Below are 27,350 nucleotides of genomic sequence, written 5' to 3'. Positions count from 1 at the left end.
ATATGCTACGAATTTGACAGACTGTCAGCCATGTATATGTATTGTGAACCAAGTATCCTGCCACTGATACAGCTATCACTGTGTTAAATCCTTGATATGGTGGATGCGAAGTTTCTTTGCAAACGTTAAGCCTTTGAGGGCACTCCTAAGAATGCACTGCTTCTAGAAACCTGAGCAAATTCAGTCATAGCTCAGCTAGTTAATGTTAGTTGACTAATGAACTGTTTTCATACCTTCAAAAATCTTGTCTGCTAACAGTGTAATTAAAAGTGCTCACACATACCTATTATTGTTCATGTACTCCTGTCCTAAGTTCTTACCTGACACGCTCCTCAAGGAAAGGAAATCAGAGCCCTATGACCTAAATCTGTCTTCAAATTCCAAGCATACAGACAGCACATACAGAAGTACCCAAGCTTCCTGCCCACACCCCTTCTTCTCCTACTAGCTCATCTGCTCCTCAGCAGACAGTATGTGCTTCAAAGGATGAGGCAGTGGTAAAATCTCCAGTCTCTTGTGGATAACTTTTCTAATTAATGCCAACCGTCATACTTGCTCTTGTTATGTGGGTGTCTCTCCAACAGGAATGAAGAAGTCACAAGAGAATTACAATTACTGGTCATAAATTGGAAGTTTCATTTGGCAGCATCGTGAAAACCAGCTTTGATGAACAGACATCTATTCTGACATTCAAAAACCTCCTGAAAATCTAGCTGATAGCAGAGATGCTCAAAAACACAGTTCAAAGGAATTTAATTTCAGTTTTCAAAGACATGTTTGCAGCTAAGCTGTAGTATGACAGTGAGAACTGATAAGCCTTTTTCAGACAGCAGGAGGTGGAGATGAGTAAACTCCTTTGCCAACTGCCAGATTGCGTGTCTGACACATTGCAGATGTAAATCCAAGTAACTCAATGGGGAGACTACGCTGAATTACACCCACTGAGGAGGTGCCTATGCCTTCGAGGCAAGAGGTAGGAAAAAGAACAAAAAGACAAATTCCCTGATATAAACTCAGACAATCTTACACAAGCCAGAAACCTCCCTTGGTTTCTCTCAAAGGCTGCCCAGAGTACTTGTCCCTTTGCCTGGGCACATTAATTTTTTTCTTTCTTTCCTGACATGTCAAAGCTATGAATGTCAAAGTTACTATGTAACAGCACAAATCTTCCTTGCAAAGTGAAGTCAAGGAAGAAAAAGAAAAGAGAAATCTCTTTATTGTTTCTCTATGAAGCATGATAGTGTTTAGATCCTGAAGGCAAGGATTTGGGGTTTTGTTGCTACCAGCTGAGATATCTTAATCATATATTCTATCTCCTAGGACAAAAAATGAAAAAGAAATAAGAACAAAATTCTACAGTAGATGAAGCACAGAAATGAATTAGATCCCTTGATGGCGGGGGAACTCTGTACATCTGTCAAGATCAGATACACTTTTGGAAGATGTCTTTCCATCAAATACACAGTGCTGGGCTTGGTCCAGAACTATTAACGAATGATGATATTCATCAAGATGGATTAGGTGACATAATGTTCCCTACTGGCCCACGAATGCAACGTTCTCATCACCACATGCAGTTATATACTGACTTTTGAAGGAATATATAAATGTTGTCTGTTAACCAAAATTAAGCATTACTCTTGCAGAACAAAATGCTTCAGGTATTCAGAAACCTGGGCCAAATCAACAAGCAAACCCCAGGAGTTCTGATTTTTGTACTAATCAATTTTAGTGATCAATTACTACTGGGCATAAACAGGTGGGAGTCTTCCACAGTGTGCCCAGAAAAACACCCTGAATACACACACACCTGTAAGCTTAGTAGTGGAAATTCTTTAAATCCTAGTACTCTTCAAGATACGTACCACTAGGCTCTAGGTTCTTCTCTAATACAGCAATCGTTCACCTCAAAATGAATATCAATTAACAAAAACACAGAAGGCTTTGGGGAAATATATTCCTTTCTACTACTTAAAAACATGTAACACTAAGCTAAGAACAAGAGTGTTCCCCAAACCTCATCATTTCAGCAGCTCAGACAATTTATTTTTGAGCATGTTCCAAGTCTAGTCAAACTTATAGCCTCAGGCTACAGAGAAAGTTCACGATGAAAAATTGAAAGCATAATTAAAAAGCGTACAAAAAGAAGAAAGAGAAAGGGGAAAAATGATAGTCTGCCATATGCAGAGCTCAAGATTGTAATTTTTTCTGATTTATCATGTATTAAAGAGTTATGAGTCTTGCATGGTCAACTGTCAGGAGCCCAGTGGCACTGCAACAGCTGCAAGAGAGCAAGCTGGTATGCAGGACATCATCCTAATACCCTCTCCCTCAAGGTACTGGTGTCACACCTTTATTCCTGGACAAGTGCCTATCAGGAATTGTCTTAGCAAGTCTGCAAGCTGCTTTACAGCTTGTTCTATATACAAGATGTACTACAACATATATTGTTTCTTTCTGCATGCACATGAAAAAAATATCAGACAGAAGAAGAATTAAATATACGCAGACCTGCTGTAACACTGTGGTCTGAAAAAAAGAAATGATCCAGAAATAATCTCTGTGGTGACTATGTCTTTGTAACACGTCATGGGTGGCGTGGAATAACAATGACACAAAGTGTTGGCAAAACATTCTTCCTTGTTTTCATGAGCAGCTACGTCTGTGCTTTATTTCCCCTTTCTGCTCTACTGTGGGTGCTGATGCTAAAATTTCACTCTTCAAAAAATTATCAGCAATACAAACGGTTCTCAACTGGTAAATTCTGATGGTAACAAAAGACATGACTAACAGCTTTTGAAAATAAACTGTTTGTAAGGCATCAGATTACTGGATCCATAAATATTCAGATTTATAATAACTTTACTGAAACCAGTCAAGATTTTTCTACATCTCATCAGGCAGTGTATTTTTAAAACAATAGGATCTCCCATTACAAGATTCCCGTAAGGTTTTCCATGGGATTTCTCCTAGCCTACTAATAAATTTAAGGGTTCCTAGTAATTGCAGAATCATCGGGACCATACAGACATTATAAACAACCAAACAAAAAATTGGAAGCATCCAGAAGCCTGCCTTCAAGGGCATTCCTCTTTTTTGGATTACCAGATGTAAACTCCAGGCTTCATCAGAAGGTCACACAATAGCCACCCTGAGTAGCCACTGGTGATTTACTATCACAAAAAGACACAAACTGATCAGACCCTCTCTGCTCTCTAGTTGCTACCATGTTAAATCAGTGCAAAAAATTGCTTCCTTCTACCAAGAGGTAAAAATAATTTTTGCCCCAGGAACTATTCTACCAAGCATTTTGAACATCACATTCAGGACTATTGGACTGGTACAACTTTCCTGACTAGAAATATGTAAGTTTGGAGTCTTACACTTTCCTTTTAATACAGCTACAAACCTGTAAATGAAAACAAAACAAAAACAAACAAACAAGCAAAAAAAAAACAACAATCATTTGCCAGCAGCCGGCACAGCGTAAGTGCTTTCCAAGATCTGTTTTCCATTGCAGAAGCTTTCAGACCCTTTGTACTCAAGGACTTACACACTGGGAAACTCCTCTGCAGAGCTCTGTCCATCTGATGTCAGAGGACAGCCAGCACACAGCAGGACCCAAGAAAGTCAAAGGCTTTTCACTTTAGCCTGAATTGCTACTATCCAGGCAGTTTTCTTTCTCCTTAGTCGCAGTGCAGCCTGCACCTGCTGTATAATCAATAGCAGTTAACAAGGAAGGACTTGGGCTCATGACACTTACTCGGGGTGTTGAGGAGACGTGACTTTTTGCAGTGGTAGGCTGCCTCCTGTTCACAGTACTCCGCACTGTTTATCACAGCTTCAAGCTGCTCTGAGCTGCTGTTGTAGTTAAAGGACATGGTGTAGGGCTTCTCTGGACCAGCTCCTTGAACTCTGGTTAGCCCTGTGTTGTTGTGCTGCACTGCAGTCCAGATCTTGTCTTCTGTTAAATGAAAAAGGGATTGAACGGGAAGTTAACAGCCAAAAATCTGCAACAAGCAGGGCAGAAAAGCCAACCCAAATCTAACATTTTACTGCATTACAGACAAGGTCACCTCTGAAATGGTCCCTACGTGATGAAAACCTGCAGGTCAACATAGAGCCCAAGGGCTGTTTCTCCCTGAACCAGCTCAAGCAAATGCTACAGCTTGCTGTGCTGGAGAAAAATTGTTAGAACTTCACAGGAAAAATGGAAAATCTTCAGCATCTTCTGTTGCCAGCATACAGAGAAAATTAGATGCATTTCAACTGGCTTCAGTCCTGGGAGAAGACTTAGTAATATGTTTCGGGATGTTAACATTCATCTTTTACAAACATAGCTTTACCTAAGAGAACAGCCCACTGTTATAACAAATAGTAACTGCAGCTGATGAGCTCACACAGAGTCATCGCAAACAGAATTACTGACAAAAAGCTGCAATTGTGAACGTGTTCCTATTGCCCAGTTACAAGGCAGAGAATGCATTTTACTCAACCGTCACATTTTTCAGCATGAAAGCTGAGCAATGCAGAACAATTTATGACTCAGCATCTGTAAATAAGTGTAAATTTTGATGCTTGCCCATGCTGGGGACCACAACCTCACTTCTTTCACTTTACTGATTTTACTTTTTTACAGCATTTACTGATGAGGTAGTGTATTTCTCAGGTCATACAAAGCAGAATCTAGGTTTACTCACAATTCAAGCTGCAACAGCACAGCTCACTACCAGCATTGAGATTGGTGTGATAATAAAAGGCAAATTTTTTAACAAGGATTCACAGGACTGAGTCTTCCACATGCTCTTACAAAGATACACACACAGTAAAATCCCTCTTTACCCAAGAATGTGTTTACTCAGGGAAGACACAAAGCAAAAATAAAAGGAAGCAAATCCGATCTTAAAAACTGTGCACTGAAGTATTCAGATGATTTTACTGCCAAATAACGTGGGTGGATTCTCATACAGCACTATCTTTACAATGAGCTTAGCAGCTTTGTGGCCACTGTTATGTGTTACAGATGATCTATACTTTTTAAGCTTCAAGACATCTCACAGATGACTTCCATAGAACTCTAACACATATATATAAACCCTAAGTGGACAATCTTTTCAAAGACACTTGTAAGTTATTGAATTGCCATTATAGAGTCATTCAGATGACAGGCAAGTAATGAGCAGCATCTGAGAATCATACAAATGCATCTGGCCCAACTTTGGAAGAAATTTTTCTCTGAGTAATTTACAACTTGATCTTGAACACTGGAGACTGTAAGAATAATTTATACTCAGCAAACTAGAGATCTACTCACAGCATTCTCATCATTTCTGTGATGGTGGATGGAAGCAGTTTCCTCATAGATCTATTATTATGAGATTCTTACAGAGTTCAGGATGCTGATTGTGGATCCTTTGAGATGGAAGTCAAGAAAGTACTGAGCAATGTGTAATACATAAAGGTTAGATTAAAACCATAAGAAATACTACAAATCTACTGTTTTTAAATCTTGCCCCAGTGCTTGTAACACAGGCAATGCAGTAGCACAATATAAAACTACACAGCTCTGCACAATAGACCGCTTCCAATACGATGTAAGTCAATTAAATCATAACACATCTTACACATCTGAAAAAGTGATTCTCATCAGCCAAAGTCTTTTTGTTTATTTTTCATTTGTTTTCTTAAGGATTGACATAAATGGAGTGGATTTTTCCCAAGTAATTGAGAGTGAACCAGCATTCCTCTCAATGAAGCTGGTGAAAGTCGAAACCTTTGCTTTCACTGAAAAACATACATTACAACAAATGTTAAGTTGGCAGTACTATAAGTCAGATGTTAAGTGAGATGTAAAACAAGAGAAGGGAATGAGCTGTTCACTAGGAATTCCAGATGGGCAGTCATAAGCTCTTCTATTGAGCATCACTAACACACATTTGAGAAACTATGCAGGCTGCTGTGAAAGTAATGTCCCCTATCTATATCCATGGAAGCTACAACAGTTTCAAAGAACAAAATAACATCATCTGACAGACCAAATTCTCAGCCACCAAACCCTATTTTTCAACACAGTCACCACCATTAGCTATGCATTTTCACCAGCAACGGATAAGAGCCTGCATGTTATGCTTGTAAAACCTGCACAGGTAGAGGTGAGCCATTGTTTCACAGCTGCTATTATTGTATGATTGTATCATTGCTAGGAAAATGTTGCCTATGCAGACCATCTTACAATGGCATGAACAGACGAAAGTCAGAAGGCACCAAATCTAGACTACATGGTGAGTGCAGTGGGTACGCGCAGCCAATACTGACAATGTGCTCCATGGTGTTTAAATTGGTATAGGGCCTGACATTATTGTGCAAGTGAAAGGCTATCTTCTCTGATGCAATTTTTGAAGTTGGAGCCTTCAGCTCACGTCATGATGTAGCAGTCAGAATTGATGTTTTTTCCAGGTCCCAGGAAATCCAGAAGGATCATCCCTTTCCCACCCGAAAAGAGAGTGCACATCACTTTACCCTCTGAGGACTGTGTCTTGAATTTTTTCTTCAGTGAGAAATTCAAATGCATGACTCCACAGACTGCCTTTTAACTCCAGCTCATAGTGGTGACATGTCTTTTCACCAGTAATGATATAATCCAGGAAATTGTCACCTTCAGCTTCGTATTGCTTCTATAGTTTCTGACAAACTTGCATACTGTGTTCTTTTCTATTCTTGTGTGAGCATTTGTGGGACTCCCCTGGCACAAACTTTGTGATCCTTGTGATATTCTATCATTGCCACTATTGTTTCCAACACACTGCAGTCAATACGCATTATGCAGTTCCCTAGTCACAATCCACTGATTTGTGCGGATGAGGTCATAGAGATGCTTTCTTTTCATTGTGTGACAGCTGTGCATGGTTGTCAGGAATGTGGCTTTTCTTTCATGTTACTGTCACCACTGTGGAAATGCACCACCCACCGCTTCACTGTACTCACATCCACTGTTTGGTCTCCATAAACATTCAGCAAACGTCAATGAATATCAATTCATTTTTTCCACATGGAGGAATTCAGTGACAAACCTTTGCTTCATACACCCTTCCACATCATATGCCATTTTGTCAGACAGACCCTCTGTGGCCATCTGTCACAAGTCAACATGTAAAAGAATTCTGGTATGAAGGTTCAACCTCCACTGCCCTAACATCAACATTCACCTCTGACTTCATGGGCCAACATAATAAAATAGGAGGCATTACTTTCAGAACAATCCTCATATAATAAAATCAATGTTTGTAATACTGTCTACACTACTAGTTAGGAAATACAATGACTTTTAATATTAGAGTTGCAGAGTGATTAACACTTCAATATTTTCCAGGTTTTGTACTTGTACACCAGGAATGGTGCCATGTGGGTACTTGAAAAGCCAAAAAACCAACCAACCATCACCCTAAAAAATTATCATAACATGAAACACTTTTCCCAAGGAGCATTGGAAATGTAATCAATCGACATGTTTGAAATGAGGTTGGACAAAGCATCAGAAAACATACTATCAGAGACAACTACTTATTGACAAACATATTGAACAGACAAGATGGACTGGTCTCTCTTTTGTCTTCTCCCTAACTATGGATTAATTTTCAATGGTCTTGTTATCATCACCGATGCACTCATCTGTGACTCTGAGATCTGAACTTTGACATTTAAGGGCTGCTTTTCTCCACAGTATTTTGTGGAAATGAGAAATTAACTGCAGATTATCCATCTTCTGGTTTGCAGGGGAAAAGGAAAAACAAATTGAATTTCTGTCTGTACTGAATGTAATTGTGATTTAGCAAGTAAATCAGAACAGAGGGGAAGAAGAAAAAGGAGAAGCAGAAAGGAAAAAAATCACAGTTACATTTCAGATGTTTTCTAATCTACATATGCCTGATTTATTATGCTCATTAGTTTTATAGGTCAGATCTGTGTTTTACTTCCAAGATTCCTTCTGTGCTCCATCTTTGAGGTAAAGGTAATGAACAGCAAACCTCAAAAGATATAAATATTTATCCCACTGATCTAATTAAAGGAGAGTCACTATCAAGCATATATGTGAGATGACAAAAGCTACCGACTCTTAAAAGTTTTTTTTCTGTTGCCTGCGTACCTTTGCTGTACATATTTTCTGCTACCTCAGCACCTTTTGTTTTGTTTTTTTTTTCCTCCCCAAAGTCAATGAAAAAGACTTATAACTGAAGGAAAAACAGCTGAACTGGAGCACAACAAATTCTCAGACCATTTCAAGATGAGAACAAAACCAAGTCCATAGGCTTATGCAGATCAGAGGGCAACCTTTCTCCTGAAGACCCTCACCATTAAGGTCAAGTTCTTTACTCTAATACCATTTTCTCAACCTGAAACCCAGCGGCCTGTGGGAAAAAGATCATTCTATTTTCTCAAATTCACATCTGCAATTTTAGCTAAGACTGCTCCCAGAATAGAGCTGTCTGCCTCATAATGAGGGCAATGAATTCTCCTCCTACAGTTCAGTCAGTGTGTACTCTGAAACTTACTGAAAGTGATCTGTGAGCTTGCATTTCAGACATGCTTCAGGGCCTAGGCAAGTAGTGTAGCTGCAGTCTGGACATGCACACACATCATTCCAGTTAGAAACAAGTGCAGCAGCTGTCTGCAGATTAACTTTGCAATTTGCATATACCTTTGCAGAGACATCTCTGTAAAAATTACACCTGTGCTATTTGCAAGTGGGTCTCTAAACAATGTTCCTATTTCACTCTGTTTGTGTTTGTTTTTAAAATCTTTACTATTTTGGGGTATGGTTTCATTATATTTTTTGGAAGTGACATAGACACAAGCCAAACTGAGCATCACTGGCTTCTTATAGCCAATTCAATGTTTGGAAACTGCTAATCTAGGCAGATAAGGCTCTCCCTTTTTATTTCAACAAAGAGACTATCATTATCTTTTTCTATCTGTCCATGTTGTATGCTTTTTTCCTGTTTACTCAACTTAATGAGCTCTCTCTGCACTTGAGAATTTGCAGTGAGAACAAGAAAGTTGTTCTCTAAGCAAAGGTCACTGTTTATTTTTACCTTCTATTATTCCACCTTTTTATTTTATTACTTTCTCAGCTTGGTAAAATTCTGAACCACACACAAGCTGCAAGTAATTCAAAACCCAATAGGAGAGCATAGCCACAGCTTCTGCTATATAACCTGGAATAGTTAGATACAGCCTTGAAAAGCAGATTGTCTAAACGCTTGTTAAATTGTTCCATAATTCAAAGGTGACAATATATTAATTTCAGGGTAATGCTACAGCTTTATGACTTTGCAGTTTTATTTAATGGTCCAATTTACAAGGATATTATGCTGCCTGTATTTGGTCCTAGGAGATGTTTTTACAGCATGGGACTGCAATGCATTCAGCACAATTTAGACCCTCTATGTAGTCTCACCCTTAGTTCTATCATCTTTCTGGAAGTCTCCAAGTTGCTTTTGATGGCACACAAATTAAATTGTGGGAAATTAGAACAGCTGGAAAACTGGCTTTCAATGAGTTCTGTATTGTCTAATTCTCATTTTTATTTTTCAACTTGAAATATCTCTGTGGAACACATTTCACCCATACAAACTGCATCACTCCTTTGTGATTTAGGAGGTTTGTCACCAAACAAGATTGTTCAGACTGATTAAATTGCCAACAAGCCAAACATCCGGTAAATGTTACATGAGAGAGAGAGAAATTGCTTTGAGAGCTCATACGATGCATTTGTTTTGTGCTGCTCTACACTGAATACCAAATACTGTTCTGAAAGCTGTACCTATAATTACAGGAGTAACTACACAAAAGACAGACTCTCCCTTTTAACACTGCATTGTTTAAAGCTGCAGTGGCAGTTTAACCCAGACACTCTACTATATCCCTGGAGAACATTAAAAGATAATTTCTTTAAGCAAAAAGCTTTAATTCACTAACTCCAAGGTGTTTTCTGAGACTGCTAGGAAACCCACTCAATTTTTTTTTTTTTTTCCTCTCACCCATTTTCTTTTCTGTTGGCTGACCCAAGGATATGTGCTTTTTGCAGGTTGTTTCACGCTCTTCAGCCTCCTCCTGGTTTATGATTCAGCTACTTCCAGACAGTGCACAAGCACTACATTTCCATGGAAACTATTCTGGGGTGGTTCCCAGCCCCCACCTCTCATTGCAGTCTGCTCTCTGATGGTGCTGGCAAGACTATACCTTCAGGTGTGTGTTCCCCACGAATGTCCATATCTAGAAGGGTGTCCATCCTATGAATCCCTCCCAGCTCTCAGTTGCCAGCATCACGAAGGCACAAGTGTTGCAATGAAATGCCCAGTTCCACCCCACCCCAGCCCTAGCAGGGAGGGGAAGGGCTGCACTCCATACTCCCCAGGCAGGATGCTTGCTCAATCTAAGCTTAAGGTTTAAGGTAAGTATGACAGCATAACAACCATGATACCACTGGCTCTGATAGATGAGAGTGAGCTACCTTATCCGAGACTCCCTGCACCCTCATTCCCCCGTTATAACAAAGGCCAGAGATGCTAAACCATCACCCTGCCAGCCAACTTCCATATTTCTTGTAGTACATGGTATCTACAAACAGTGAGAAATAGATGGAGCTACTGAATTAATTCCTAATGCAAAACAAATGCTTATCTCCTGCACTCATGTCCACTGAAATGGTGACAACAACTCACTCCTCTCTGATTCAAGCTGCTTCATGCCAGGTGACTTTTGAGAGCCTCAGCACAGAATCACAGAACAGAAAAAACCTCTAAGAGCATCTAGTCCAACTGCCAACTCATCAGCATCATACTCACTAAAAACACATGCCTCATATCTCCACAGTTCTTGAGCACCTCCAGGGACTTTGACTCTACCACATCTCTGGGCGCCTCAGTGCCAGTGCCTCACTATCTTTCTGAGAAGAAATTTTTCCTAATGTCCAACCTGAACTTCCCCTGGAACATATGATTCTTCCAGTATTTCAGATGCCTTATGAGATTCAAGCACCTTCATGAATCCAGCAGAGAAGAAGAGTCCACGGGTGACTTACTTCCCTTCTGCAGCAACACCAGGAGCTGGAGAGCACATCTGAAGGTTTTCAACACAGCACAAAGCAACTGTGTTGGGGGAAAATGAATCCTAACCTGGTGAGACAGCTGGAGTGATTTTCAGAGAGCCAGAGATTACTTACAGTTTCTGTAAGCATGGGAGATCAATCAAGTTGCAGTAAGCCTTGGTTAAAGGTTAGAGTAAAACATCTGTTACGTTCATCTGTAATAAAATTTCCACAGTGGTCTCCTGCATATATGAGGGTGAAGAAAGCCTGTGGGACACGTGCTGTAAAGTTCATCAGAAACACAGCAGTTTCACAGCACAGAGATTGCTGAGAACGGAAAGGCAGCTAGTGACAGCACAACACTTCTGACATAACATTAAATGCTTTTCATTTTATGATATTTTGAAATTTTTAATGAAAACTCAGAACAGAAACGTATAAGTTGTCAGAAATGCATTGTGTCAAAAAACTTGCAGTGTTTGAGGGGATAAACTAAATTTTTAAGGACTGTCTTCTATCTAAGTTGTAGTAAATAATTTTTAAAGGATTCCTGTTCATTGTTTTCTCCAGTGATAAAGTCAATCACAATTTATATATAGACAGTAAACTGCAAGGTATATTCATATACAAACAAACAAAAAAGCAACCAATCAAAAACGAAAACAAAAACAACATACCCCAAAAACTTCACAGAGATATTAAAAGCTGTATCTAGCTCATTTTGACAACCTAAGGACTTCACCGTTATAGTTCTTGTCCCACAGTCACATAGTTGCAGGTAGCATAACCAGAATTATGAGCATGATATCCTGCTCCACTCTTTTATTGCTTCAGCCTAACTGATGTTAGTCCTACTTTCAGCTGACAGGTTGACTTCTGTACCAGCATAACTGCTATATAAATTAAGAAGAGACAATAATATCATATGGAAAAAATAGATAACTTATATAAGCTAATGAACTAGATTTCTGCGTCAAAATGAAAGATGAATGCCAGAGGAAGAAACACTACCAGTCCCACAATTATGTTGGGAGCATCAGAGATCAATGACTGCCAGGATATCAAATGAGGGAGAGACTATTGAGATATCTGAAGTATTTAGACGCTTTACTATGAACATAACTTCTATCTTCCTGAATTCAGCCCTGGCTGTTTAAATACCATAGAATATGTACCATGTAGAAAAATATAATCTTTATTATTGTCAGCTAAACAAATAGAGAATAGAAGGCTAGAAGCAATTTTGTAAAGTATTACAAGTACAACTTTTGCAATCTCCTTCGCATATTTTTACAATTCCTTACTGGATCGAGATATAAACACATTTTGCATATAACAGTCTGTAATAGAGAAGATAAAGCTTTACTAGTCTTGCATCAGGAAAATAAGCAGTAATTGCATTTTCAGAGGAGAATGTAAAACCAGAAAATATTTTTTCATTAATGATTTGATTTTTTTCATTACAGTATTTTCAAGAACAGACCTTTGACTAGCAGCAAAGGCTAAGACTAGGACTCATCTCTCTTCAGTTTGCACTTCTGGAGGAAAAGGAGAAAGCCATTTGAGAACTGCATAAATATCTGGCCAAGATAAAATTAAGCACTGAACTTTTCGTAGTGATTTCTAAGCGTTATTGATTTGATAGCCCAGGGTATGCACACAGTGAACCAGTATCAGTAAAAAAAATAAGACAACAGAATGACTCAGTATATTGTAAGCAAATCTTTGAGAGATCAAAGGTAGAAACTACTCCAGAGGACATGAAGACATCCATAGATTTCTAAGCAAGAGAAAAAGAATAAGCCTCACAATGATAGCATGAGAGGTTGAGGTGGTCCATTAGCCATTTTCTGATATTGATTGTTATCAGCCATTTCAGCAGGAAGTAAAAATTAATTCAATTGGGCAAATCATCAAGCATATTACAGGGAAAAACTCTTCCCTCATGTTGCCTCTCCTACCATCTACCTACACGTTCTCATGGTTTGGGTACACATGCCTGATTTTCTTCCTTCAATATGCACATAGATGGTGTAGAACACTCCTTGTTTATTACAACTATTGAATTACTCTATTAAAGTGATTTTGCTCTGGGTGTAGTGGGTATAAAAGGTGAAGAAAACAATATGTTAATAAGGTGTTGTCCTTTTTTTTTTTTAATCTAGTCTTAAGTTTGTCGTCCTTCACTGTCATTGAATTATCTCTTTATTTCTAATGTAAGAAAATGTAAATGAACATCACTGCTGTAAGTGAGGCCCATTCACTTTGAGTCTTTCTAATCTAAATAGCCATGGATTATTTACTTCTAGCCTCTCTTTATACCGATGTCTTTCTATGATTTTAATTAGGCTTATTACTATTCCTGATCACTGCCTATTTTCAAAAAGGTATTTTACTTTGACTTGAAATAAACAGCCTTCAGGACAAGATCCTTCTGAAGTGCCTCACATATTCTTCCCTATTCTTGACCAACTTAAATAACAGCATGTCACCTACAATTTTTGTCACTTTGCTTTTTCAGCTACTTCTCCAGACAGTGAATATATTTATCCACTCTACTATCAGCAGATATCCTGTGACGCTATACTGTTAAATTTTTGCCATGCTGAAAATTGGCTCTATACATTTTCTTTTTTCCTTTTATCCCCTCCCTGCAGAATTTCCTTTCTCTTATTTCTCTCTCCCTCTTTACCCTGTGTCTGACTGTTCAATTCCTTCTCAACATACACAGTCACAATTGAGTTGTTGGTTGTGTCAAGAATAAAAATATGAATAGTAATAATAAATACTTAAATCCGGCTAACTGAATAGTTCCTTAGCTCCCATATTATGAGAAGGAATCAATTTATTTTTTTCTTTCTTCCTCACACTTATATCTTCCATGCTTTCCTGTGGCAGTTCCCTTCATCATCTCTTCAGTCTATTTACTTTTTCCATACACAATAGCCATCCACATTTCTGACTATCTGTATTTTTCCATGCATAGTATCTGCAGTATGTCACTGAATGGTAACGTGGTCCTCTCCTTTATTTCTTCCTTAATATAACAAGATCGAAATGAGTTTATTAACTTTCCTTGAATATCTATACTTTCAGAAAACTATACAGGAATATTATCTGAAAGTAATAGCAAAATTCTGAATCTATGTCTTTGAGGGTAAAGATAAAAGTTATTTTTTTCCACTGTCCTGTACTTAGTCTATTACTGTACACATTTAATTATTATCTGCAGAAGTTCCCAGGAAAATAAAGTTTTTGTGATTAAGGCTCCCAAACTACATAGGTTACACCAAAAGTAACGACTCCTATTTATTTCCATGAAAATGACAACAGCTACAAAGAGCATAATAACACCATTCGATAGCACAAATTCTCAGCTACAAAACTCTGTTTTGCAACAGAGTCACCAGCATTAGCTATGCATTTTCAGCAACAACAACAAGATCCTGTATGCCACACTCATAAAAACCTGCAACAGTGGAGGTAACTCACTGTCACCACTGCTGAAATTCACCACCCATCACCTCACCATGCTCATACCCACTTCTTGGTCTCCATAAACATTCACCAAACATCAATGAATATCAATCCTCGCCATTTTTGGAGGAATTCCATTCCACCTGTTTGCTTTATATGCACTTGCACGTCAGACTGCCCTGTGCTGCCATCTGTTACACAACAACAACATGTAATAGAATATTGATGGAAACCACATTGCTATACCACTAATACCTGCCTCTGACATTGTGGGCCAACATAATAAAATAGAAGACATTACTTTTGGAGAAGCCCTCATATATTTTGATGATACAGAAACATAATCCAATTGTACCACAAGCTGTCTAGATAATTAAAAAAATAGTAATTCTTTTTCTGTGCCTTGGTCCTCTTCTATGCACTAGGAATAACAGAGGTATCAAAGACAAATGACCTTTCCCTATTTTAAATGAGATATCTAGGGGAAAAGGAGAAATACGTAGAATAAAATTTTCCAGGCTAGCAGGTTCTGTCAGTTTTCCCCACCTTCAATTTTCTCGTAACCAAAATAAAATAAGAATGTCAGCAAGTTCATTACAGAGAGAAAATCAGGCCCTCTGGATTTCTGCCAAACAAAATTTATTTGAAGAAAACAGGTGCTTTCTGCAAGGAGTTTGTCAAAAATTCTGCATTTTAAGCAGACATAAAAAGTACTGACAATGTTTTGATCACAGATATTTATCTGATAAATAATAAAAATGAGCACATTTCCCACACTAGAGATCAAGGAAGGATATTCAAACAGAGAGGTGAAACAGTTCCAATGCTTACGAAATCCAATGACAGCAAAGACAACAAATCTTGTTAAATATATGTTACACTTGAATGAAAAACATATTTAATAATTAACTAGCATGCATTTAATGAACATAATGATTGCTCAATTAAATCAAAATAAAAATTTAATTTGAGACACTCAAAGTACAAGGAGATTAAGGAAAAACGAATATTCTGAGTGCTTTGTTTTCTGGATTTATATATTTAGCAAACTATACTCATGCAGAATTAGCAATTTAGATAATAAGATATTCTTTCACTCTCGCCTGGCCACAGGAAACACAGAAAGTCATATAGGAAGAAGTGCAGGAAATTTCCACTGTATTGCAGAAACAAGGCTCTATGATATTTCGCAATCCACAATATAGCTTATGTTACAGTACTTCCTCATGCCTTTGCAAGACAACCCTACATACAAAGCAGGCACCAGTTACTGGCAGGGAGACTTTGCCAGATAGGGATTTTCATTTGATTTCATTTATTTTAAAACTACAGACCTATAAGTTTGAGGTGTCTTAACAAATAGGTCACCCTTCCAGGCACTTGCTCTGCACTTTCTCTCTTACTTCGGTGACCCTCCTCCTGACAGCATCATTCCTCCTCATCTATACACAAAGACAAAGGCATTCTCTTTGTCACGGTTTTATATTTCTTGGTCTTCAATGTTCCTCATCATGTAGTGCACTGGGAATTGAAGTGTTAATGCTCCAACTCCAGGTACCTAACCTTATATATTACAGAAGTCATGGGATCTGGCCCTTCTGGATGGGGCAGTCTCTTACTGCCTTGCAGTGGGTGCTGGAGGGTGCTTTCCTCCAAGCCGTTCCAAGCTTTTCAGGTTTGACTCGGTCTCAGGCTCTCTCTCCTATCTTATTTGATTTATTAGTCTCAATTTCAATTAGATTTTATTACATTGTATTATCTTACATTCCGATATCATAGTTAGTAAAATAAGTTTTCCTCCATAGATCGTTGCCGCTGTTTTTCTTTCCTTCCTTCCCAAATTTTGTGGGGCTAGGAGGGGTGGCAGGGGCCTACTGCCCTCCTGTCATGGGCATAGATTGATCTAGTTAACTCCGTGACACTGTTAAACACCAAAAGCAGCACACTCACATGAGGGAAAGAATTCCTGTTAGGGCTAGACTGGAAAAATCAACAGACAGCTCAGTACAAGGATCTTAAAATCATCACCAGTTTATAAGGCAAGGACTTTCATTCTCTAATTGTGAACAAAGATCCACTTTGTGTGTCTGTGAACCTCCTGTTCTGATACATGTAGTGCCAGCTAAATATCTGGAGAGACCACAGGCAGCTCTTTTTCTGCCATGTCTCGACAATGATCTCAGGCTACGATGAGAAATAACAATTTCCTTTTATTTAAACAAAACCTGTTTATTGTTGTGCTTCTCTCTATCGCCCCATTTACAAAGGCACAGTTCTATTTCAAGACTCTGGCACAAGTAGACCCTCTGCTTTTAGTGGAAGCTGTATGCTAGTCTGGAAAGTGAATGGTCCAGACTCCATGTAATGGATTTATTTCTGCAGGATTTGATTTGAATTCCACATGTAGTGTTTTACTAAAGCAAAAGACCTACTCAGTTACTGAAGAAAGCTTGAATTCTAAGTCTCCAGATCTTTAGTAAAAACCACAGACATCTCACTAAAAGTTATGATATTATGCTGTGCCCTTTACAAGGTGCAAATACCATTGTTAATATCATTTAGTAATAACAGGAGGAAGTGAGCCCTTTAAGCTTAAGGTTTAGAAATCAATTTTGCTTGGATCCTATTTAAGGAAACACTCCAAAACCAAACCTCAGTTACTACCAATTCTCTGTTTTTTCCACTACTGAAGGAATAATGGTCCTGGCATCTTCTTCATAAGCACAATGACAGACATGACAATAACATTAGAGCCTGCATAAAGCACCAAGTGCAGAGTTAAGTCTTTAACATTACGTGTTAAACATGTTACCTGTTATATTGCAAAAAACCCGAAGCGGTCCAAGTGGTCCACTTCCATCAGAGTCAATGTAGAAGAAATCTGACGTCTTCCCTTGGTGCCGGTAAGCTTCACATGATTGTTCATAGATGGCTTAAAAAGAGATACAGAAAATGTTTCACATAAACAGAGGGAAAACCTTTTATAGATAACAGCATTTCTTGAAACACTGCTGGAATAAAACCTTTTGATTTACTGCTGCCTAGCATGTGAAAATTTACTGCATTTGGTCCTGAGTTTCTGCTCAAATTCAGGCATGAAGGTAGCTGCCTTCATGAACTTGAGTAGGCACTGCTTTAATAAGTATGAATGTTGTTCTTATTCTAAAGTATGTGAAAACCTAAGGAAATAAGAATGTTCAAAGGTGTTCCCATTCAATAGGGGAGTGATATACACACACATCAACATAATGATATTTCAGATGCACATATACAAACACATGCATATACATTATTTATTACTTGGACAAGCACTTAAGTCTTGTCAAGATAAAAGACAATTTTAGTTCTCAGCTTTCCTGTCACTTCTACTACTCCAAATGAAAATAAGCTATTTCGTCTAGCAGAAAAGCTTGAGCTCAGGTATGTCTTCCATCCAGGGAGACATCTTTATGCTTTAGTCCTATTTTTACACAACCAGCTCTTCCTTTCTGCTTATCAATATTTTTCTTCTGGAGGATATTGCCTATGAGAACCCACATCATTAGTAAAAACAAGCTTACAATTTTTCAGCTATCTGTTAACAAATAAAAATCAGACTGACTTAACACATGGATCAGAACCTTCCTTTTTCTTTCTTTGAGACAGTTACTTGGTTGACAGTAACAGAAATGTAAGCAAATGCTCTCTTGGTAAGCTTCTGAGAGCTACCATTAGCAAAACACACAGCAATATATTTGGACATCATTTTTGGTTGTTACAAGGTCAAAACTATCTTTTTCTTTGCCCCTTAATTTTATGAGTGCATCTTAACCACTATTTGCACATTCACACATCATCGTACTGCAAATACATGAGTTACACAGACTGGAACATACCCAGGGGAACTTATGAATAGGCCATTTGTAAGACACTTGTAAATTTTTCCCCAAGCCCCTTCAATTCTTCAGGCATCAGAGCACTACACTTAAAATTGATATACATAATGTTTGCTGAGTTGAGGTCGTAAATACTACTGCAAAATTCCCGGTATCTTTCATCTGAAAGGATCAGAAGATTTGCAGACTGAGCATAGGCAGAGCATATCTTCACCACTTTTTAAATGCCATCTAAGCCTCTTCTGTAGAAGGCAGCAATCGCTCTGCACAAGGCAGGAATAATTCCTCATTCCCAGTGTTGTGCATGCACAAAAACTGGCATCCCTCTTTCCCCCAGTTTCCCTAGAGGAAGTTTCCCCAATGAAGCAAGTTTCAGAAAGACTTGAATGGCCAACCTGAAGCAGACTAGTTTGACCACTGACTCATTTTTCTTAGTATGAAGAAATCTCTACAATAGACAATCATCACTAAGATTTTTAACAAAATTTGGAAATTTCTTTGCTTCTGCCAACAAAACAGAACCACAATTCTAAGGGATCACATCACTATGAAGTAACAGTCTCTCCAAAACAATGAGTTGTACCACTGGCTGAAATACGTTTTTGTCCTGTACATTTCCAACAAAAAATCTTTTGCAGGCAGGAGTGCTAAATAAGCACGGTACTACACTTCCCAGAGTTACAAAAATGCTTAGGGTACTCAGCATCTGGTAGGATAGTTCTTCAATTAATATCCATTCTATGAAGAAGTTAATTAAGACAGCTCCTTCTTCAAGGTCATTAGGCCGATGCAAGGAATCATAGAATAGCCTGGATTGAAAAGGATCACAATGATCATCTAGTTCCAACCCCCCTGCTATGTGCAGGGTCACTAACCACCAGACCAGGCTGCTGAGGGCCACATCCAGCTGGGCCTTCATTTCTTCCAGTATTCATAACTAGAGGAGGAAACAGGGAGTCCATAAGTTGCCAAAGTGCTGAGAAAAGCAACTGGGCTGCTGAGAGGCAGGAGAGAAAGTGTAACAGTCAATTAAGTAAGCAATCGAGGAATCTTGGTTTGATCAATTTGCAGAGTTCACAAGCTGCAGTACATTTAGTGAATTTGCTGTCATCATCATTACAGAATACTTTATCTTGTTTCATTAGGAACCATGCCAACTGCCTCTCCTGAATTGTTTGGTGAGTATTTTTGAAGATAAAGGATAGTGCAAGGAGCAGATACATAAAAAGAATATGTTGTCAGTGAACTGTCACAGGTAGAAACTCATTCTTCATCATAAACTTTTTATTCCTTCGTGTTTTCCTGGTTTTTGACTGTCATGTTGGCTGGAGCCTACATGTTTTCTTTTTTCTTTTTTAAATTAGTAAGGAAAGATGTGAAGATTCAACCATTAATAATATGGACAGACACAAACAGAGATGATCTATTCACTTCAGATAGCCTCTTTGTCACTGCATCTTCTTTTTTGGGGAGAGGAGGGAGAAAAGGCTGAACAGAACAAGAATTCAGACTAGAGGTGCTTAAGGGGCATAAGTCAGGAAGGATGTGCAAGCTTCTGTGAAGCTTGTTATGTTTGTCAGAAGAAAATTATTCTGCTATGTTTTTCCTTTGGTTAAATGAGTATTCTAACAGCAGATATTAGGGAACAGCAGTAGAAGTTTGAAAAAGCTAAAAACCTCAAGTTATGGCACATAAAACATATTCTAATTATCATGAGTTAAAGAATAATTGTTTTATTGTACAGATCATTCTGTGGCTGCACATCTCAAGTTTTGTATCTTAGGCAATTGGTACTACACTTCTAAACCAGATAGGCCATTGCTTTCAGGTCTTTTTTTCCCCTTCCTATTTTATGCTATATGGAAGAAAATGATATTTGAATGATATTTTCAGTCATTGGCAGATCCCTTCTCAGACATTTCATGTGCACCATCCATTCCATGTTCTCCTCATCATTTTTGCAGGCTGAGTTGATTGCTTGAGAATAAAGTTACAGAATTCCATTTGCTGAAAAAGCCTTATTACTCCATTGACAACAACATGAAGCCATCTTATGGTTCAATGAAATACAAGATCTCTTCATAGTCATTTGTCACGTCTTGCAATCAGAAATGTCACACAAAAGTGAAAACCAGACAGTCAACTGTGACTATTAAGATCCCAGAGCCTTAGTTTAGAGAATTGCCTTCAGATTTATGTTTCACTTTGTGCCAAAGTTCTTTGATGTGATGAAGATGTTTGTTATCTTGGGAACAGGAAATCATTACTGTAGTTGTCATTAAAGAGTCACCACTCATTTATGCACATTACAGGGCCTAACTTTTAAAAAGCAAGCAACAATTGTAATTATGGAAGTATTGAAAGAATGCGTACGTTTTAATGTCAAAAAACATGTACAATAATTACACCTTTTTTAATAAAGAAGAGCATTTCATCTCAGTTCATTCTGAGTAGAATTGGCAACAATTTTCAAGCATTATTTTAAATTTTAAATTAAAAGCTATTCCTTTTTTTCTGAAGCATTTTTAATAGTGTTCACATTCACGCTTTCAAGTTTGTTTACAAACTTCAAAATGTTTACCAAAATGGGACTAAAAAAAATGAATGCGCATTGAGAACTCATTTACTCATTAAAATGTTTAATTGTGCACTTCTTGAAATCCTTTTTCAAAAATGAAACCAATAAGATGCCATTTTTCTCAAAGAAACACGATCAGTGTTCTTTTTCTAACTGTCCCACACTTTTTTTTTTTTTTTTTTTTGGACCACTATTGATTGGTATCAACCACTGAAGACAAAAAGACGACTTCCCAGAGATATTTGCTACACTGAGCCCCAACCACAGAAAATTGTAATTTGTGATTTTCAGCCCCTGCTGCACATCTTCAGGCACTTTTAGAAGCAAGGTGTGTGATCATGGAGCAACAGCACTGCAATCCCTACCACAGAGTTTCTGCAGGCAGTTGGATGTGAAATTGTCTGCTTCAAGGAGTTGCATTATTCTAGTGGTCGCTGGAAAGAGCTGTCAGCAACACACACTAACTTGTGCTGTCCCTCTGCATGTATGGTTTGAATAATACAGTCAGATATGGCAGGTAAGAGTATTTAATATTAGAACCGAATTTATTACGAGAATTTGGCGATTAGAAATGTGTTTTACTTAGTCACATTTTTGCAGCTCACATAGGACAGTACTCCATGGAAATTTTTAAGGGCTACTGCTGTATTTTACAAAGAAATCTAAAATCCTCACAGATCTGGCTACTTAAACTAATGCAGCCTGAGAGCCTCATCCTTCATATCAAGAGCTGCTTCCCTAAGTGCTATATGTGCTCTTGTCTACTTGCCAGTACAAGCTGTGCTGATCCTGTGCAGATACACACAGTATTGACAGAGTTCAAAATGATCCACCTCCACATCCATATTTTCAGAGATAGATTGCAGTCTTAAGTATCTCAAATGACGCTAGCTTTTCAGTCCAACAACTCCTCATTTCATCCAAGTATTAATTTTGATGTTCACCAATCATAATAGCTATCTTTAACTTTCATTCTCAGTTTTCATCTTCCCGAGTGTTTAAGAAATGGTATATGAAATTTTGTTCAGCATTTATAAAGAAAAAACATATTTTTTTTCAGCCAGAGCAACAACACTCAACTCTAGATGGTTTCTTATATCTCCAGAGATATGAAGATTCATGAGATCAAAAATAAAAAATACGGTCTGATACTGAGATGCATGCATCCCGTAATTTTTTCTCCAAGACTCTACATACACTACATATGTAGCCTCCCTATGGAAGGCTGCCAGCAAAACTCTAAACATGCTTTGATTAATCAATGTCCAAGACATAGATTCATGATTCAAGATTTCAAAGCCAAAAAGGATTTGAATGCCTATTTAAGAATCAGCTTCAAACTTTTGAGTAAAATTATCTACAGAACTCATTTTCTAACTCCTGCATCAAGTGCCTTTATGGTCAGCACACTCATGAACTCTCTGCCCCCCGAAAAGTCATATCCTTCTTAGCTCAGCTCTGCAGTTGAAACTCCAGGCTTAATTCAATAAGCTGTGAGAGCTTGAATGGTATTAAGTGCAAGCAATTTTGTCAGTGTTCACTCTAAAGTATTTGAAACCTGTTAATCCAGCTGTTCTAATTATTGTCCTTAAACTAGAAGAGATTGTATTCCCACTGTGCTGCACTAACAGGAGACACTTGTGCTATCTGAGCACAAATGTTTGCAAGGTCAAGCTTCTCAATTGTTTCCAATAAAAGATGTTTCTATCCAGTTCTGTTCTGACAACCTGTTACTGTATTGACACTGGATCCCAATCTCTTTTTGCCCTTAACAGTTTGTCTGCCGTCAAGTTAGTCTTCACTAAGCACACATTTGCTGTTTCATTACTGAACTCCTTGCATGTAACTCTTTAATATAATTCCTTAGTACTTAACAACACTGTTTCCTCTGCCCTGTGTTCCTAATTTACAAAACCTCTCTTCCAGACCACTTTCACCTCATTTTCCATTCCTGACTCTATCCTGGCAAGAGATAAGTCTGTTTCTGGTACAACTAATTGATCTTTGGCAAATGACCCTTAGGGAGCAACATGTTTGAAGTCTCTTCAGTGAAAGAATTAACCTATTATTCACCCATTAGACCCACTCCCTGGGCGCTGGACCCATTACAAAGGTTGAAGCTACACTTGGACTTCAGTTTTACCTTGGGAGACTGGGCAAGATTATTCTCTCTCCTTCACCCACACGTATGTTACCAATAAAGATAAAACCAAAACTGTAAACTGCAAATCACAACCAATTCTTTTTTATCTTAACTTTGGGTTGCACTAGTTATGACTACCAAAATGGGAAGTGATATTGCTATTTCTAGATAGAATTCTCATAATCTAATAAAAGCAGCTGATAATTTTCAATTACTCAAAGGGAGATTACATTTTATGGTGCTATAATAAGTTAAATATGCCTAAAGAACATTATTTCTTGATGTCATTTGCATAAGCTAACATCATTCAGTCCCCAGATAGAATACTGCAGAGATGCATGTTGCTTTTTCCACACCTAACAATTGCACAATCATGGAATACTGTAGGCAGAATACATGCTGGTGGATCATTTGAGACTCATTTATTTACTTCATAATACTTTGAACCTTCAATGCAAAAAGTAAAATTAACTCTTAGAATAATAACCATTATTACAATGCAGCCTCAGGTGCAAAAAAAATATTCTGATAAGACCAGAAAGTCCAGAAAGATCTGAGGATCCTCTTTGCATATGCAACCATCCATGACCTGATCTTGGATAAGCTGATAAGCACAAATACTCACCACAAACTGAATTGAGCGTTCACAACAAAATTCTCAGAACTCCTGGCAGACAGATTGGAGATGGCTATTTCACCCTCTACTTATACACCTCCAGCCTGACAAATTTGCTCTTGCAGGCTCAAAATAATGAGCATTCAGTCACAGATTTTTCTAAATAACAAATCGACTAAGCGGTGTGCAATCGTAGATTTCTTCTATTCTCTTTTCTACAGCAGAGGGATTTATACAAGCTATGAACTCTGGGAATGGTTGTTACTGTTACCCCTATACTACAATTGCCTTGTTAAATGCCAGAAAATGAAATTTACACTCTCCAAAACTGGATTTCGACAGCCCTGCTATTGACAGACTAATACAGTCCCCACTCTGATGTACACAGATGACAGATGGCTTATTTTACCTTTTAAAAATGTGTATTTACTCACCTGATAAATAATGTGTTATTTCCACAGATAGCTTTAAAAAGACTTCTACCACAGTGTCACCTAAATAGATGTTGGGAAGGGAACCTTCCATTCAATATGGGATTACACCATTTCTTACAATTCAAATGATGGCTGTCCCTGGCCTTGGATAGGGAAAGGCCACATAAGCCCATACTCTGTTGCTTCCCTACTGAGGCTTGAAGGCAGCTGTGTCAGACCCTTGCCCTCTGCAGCCTGTAGCTGATGCAGGGTGACCTGCATGTCTTGCTGCGCTGAGAGTGCAGTCAGGGAGATCTACACTGTTAAGAGTAATGCTGGAGGGCAGGTAAAAATTGACAACTTGCAGGACACCAAGCATAGCATTTCAGCCTTACTCTTAAAGTACTGGCATTTGTAGGGTCATAGCTGTGCCTGACAAAGGCAGCCTTCAAATGGTACTGACTCAGTCTCCCACATATTCTGATTTTTGTTTTTTTAAACAAATGCTACTGAGAAACACAGACATACAACTCACACAAACTGAGGGGAGAACAATAATAAGACAGTATCTTATTATAAAATAAACAATGAAAATTCATATGTCAGAACCATGATGTGAACAAAAATGTGCAGGAATATCAAGTACTGTACCAAAGCCTTTGATATGAATATTAAACTTTTTTTTTTTTTTTTTTTTTTTTTTAAGTTAAAGAATAGAAATGTTTTTAAATACACATGGAAAAATATATCAGAATATCCAACAGGACAAACAGGAGAATTGGCTCCTCAGGACATATAAATTACATGACCAGATTCACCATTAGACATCTGGCAGACTGAAGCTCTCTGAACTTTGACTGCCGAGCCAGTGAACTGCGAAACATCTCCCTGCTTTGAAACACAGGAGAATTATGAAATCCAGGGCTGGCTCTTTAAGATGCAATTCCAGGGCTTCTAAGGATCTGGCTGAAGTTATATTAAGTTCTTCAGATGAAAATTACATATTCAGTAAGTATATTAGTATTAAAAAATACATTTTCAAAGCCTGAAGTCATGTTAAGTTTATGCCATGTTCAGCGACTTTATGACATTTCCATTATTAGATGGATCTTTCCTCCAGCAATTACCTAGGCCAGTAAGACACATGCCTGTATGCGCAAGATAGATCACACACCAAAGCAAACATCCAGAATTAAATTATATTTCGTTAATTATCACCTTGCAAAGCTTTGGGACATGTTGTCATCCCCAGAACATGAAGAATAAAACCATTATTCTATATTTCTCATCATCCTTTATATCAATGTTCAGTATTCTTTGGAATAAAAAAAGACTAAAGGTCATCTTGAAAACTGTCATACATAAAAATAACAGAAATACAGAAGGGGAAGATGAGGCTTTGTAAAGGAGTAACATAAGTCACAGAAAGAGGAAATTACCAATCATTACCTTGCAATAAAATGATAACAGTCTGTATCTCAGGGCTATTTTAGAGTGGTCTATTGCTTTCTCTGTCACATGGTAATTACAAGCAGATTTAACAGCATGAAAGAGATGACTGTTCAGGTTTTAAACTGTGACCTTCCAATTAAAACATTATCTATACACCTACAATTCCTCTCTCTGTTCTTTTCTCTCTGTATATATACACCTATAACTCTGATCCAGTGCCTACTATTTGCCTAAGGTAGGACAGCCTGCAACTGGAGCCAATAGACAAACTGGCACATTGCAGAGGTGGTTCCTGCCATGGACACCCTGTTATACAATGCAATTAACTTCACAAAATAGCTCACTCTGTTGCAGAGGTGAGATCACTAACTTAGATTAGATGTCACAAAGATGTTCACCTGAGAGTGAAAACTAAATGAGCTGAACCCTGCCCAGACCTTTTTCCTACACTGTTCACTAAAATCAGTGTTTCTATCTAAAATAGAAAAACAGAAAACAAAGATTACATTACCATATACTCTGCCATGTTTCACACATGTAGCAGTGAAGTGCAGCAGCTGACAGATCAGTAGGCTACACACCACACTGAAGAACTGGGAAAGCATATTTAATTAAGCTTTTGACCCAGCTAAACTCCTAACCTATGTAAATACAAGCTGGGTGATGCACATTTAAAAGATTAACCAGAAATCAAAACCAGGCATTTTACAGGCTTGAAACAAAGACTGCATGCTCAAAGCACTGTCTTAAGTCTGGATCAGCTCAAGAAGCAGAAAGCAAACAGTAGTTTCAAGAGAAATAAACCGTATCATTTCTTTATAACATATGGATTATGCACCTTCCAGTATACCTGCAGATTGAATGTTATTCCCAACAGAGGAAGAGAAATCAAAGCACAGTGAAACTCATAGATGAGCATGTCACATGGGTTTATTCCCTGACTTATCTCCTTAAACTAGGCAGTGAAATGAGTATCTGGGGATAGTCAGCACAAGTTCCTTATTTCCCACTGTACTGCATGTCCACATCATTGCTAACCCGTGCTGTGACAAGCTGGCAAGGAGACATGAATTCCATTGGAAGCTGGAAGGATGAAAGGTAAGTTCAAATCCTCTTCCTCCACTGGGGTGACGGGAAGACTTGGAAGGTGTTAGTAAATATTCCACGTGGAAATGTGTGAAGGAGAATTAGTGGTTACTAAGAGAAATGGGCTTATGCATCGGGCAACAAGCTGCACAAGCAAACAACCTGCCTTCACTCTCCTCCTATATGTCACAGAAATCCAAAAAACACTAAAGGATTTGTTATTTGTATAGACAGCTAAGTTCAGACAAGAGAAGAGGAGAAGCAGGACTAAATGAGACTTCAAGGTGAAACCTGTCTGATGTGGAATATCTATTTAAAAGGTACATGACCCTACACCCTTTTGTTGGTGGCCCCTCATCTGGATAAGGTAGATTGCCATATCTTCTGTAACTGATTCTGATAGATCTATCAGAATCAGAAGGGATTTTGAATGAGCAGGAGGATGCCTGAGGTTTGAAGCACATGAATTGCTGCTGGAAAGACTATATCTGGAAGGATTATATGCGCAGGTCACCTAGTTTTTTATATTTATTTTGAAATGTGTGCTTCTGCTCTTCATCCACACAACTTGAATTTCAGCTATACCCATTTCGAGTCATGGCAGACACAATCTTGTCCCATTTA

The 27,350-nt window shown here is 38.1% G+C and overlaps 1 protein-coding gene across 1 annotated transcript in view; it reads right to left on the bottom strand.

Moving 5' to 3' along the window:
• The window catches only part of CNTNAP5 (contactin associated protein family member 5), a gene marked incomplete at both ends in the record, with an annotated part of 257,470 nt that overhangs the window by 70,273 nt on the left and 159,847 nt on the right, over positions 1-27,350 (bottom strand). The window contains 2 exons of the mRNA XM_079539329.1: positions 3,764-3,964; positions 17,376-17,495. Of these exons, the coding sequence (XP_079395455.1) occupies positions 3,764-3,964; positions 17,376-17,495 (321 nt within the window). The remainder of the gene's footprint in view (positions 1-3,763; positions 3,965-17,375; positions 17,496-27,350) is intronic.

The sequence above is a fragment of the Tetrao urogallus genome (genome assembly GCF_951394365.1).
Source record: "Tetrao urogallus genome assembly, chromosome: 8".
Classification (NCBI taxonomy): Eukaryota; Metazoa; Chordata; class Aves; order Galliformes; family Phasianidae; genus Tetrao; species Tetrao urogallus.
The sequence above is the reverse complement of the archived record's forward strand: the minus strand, read 5'-3'. Positions and strand labels throughout refer to the sequence as shown.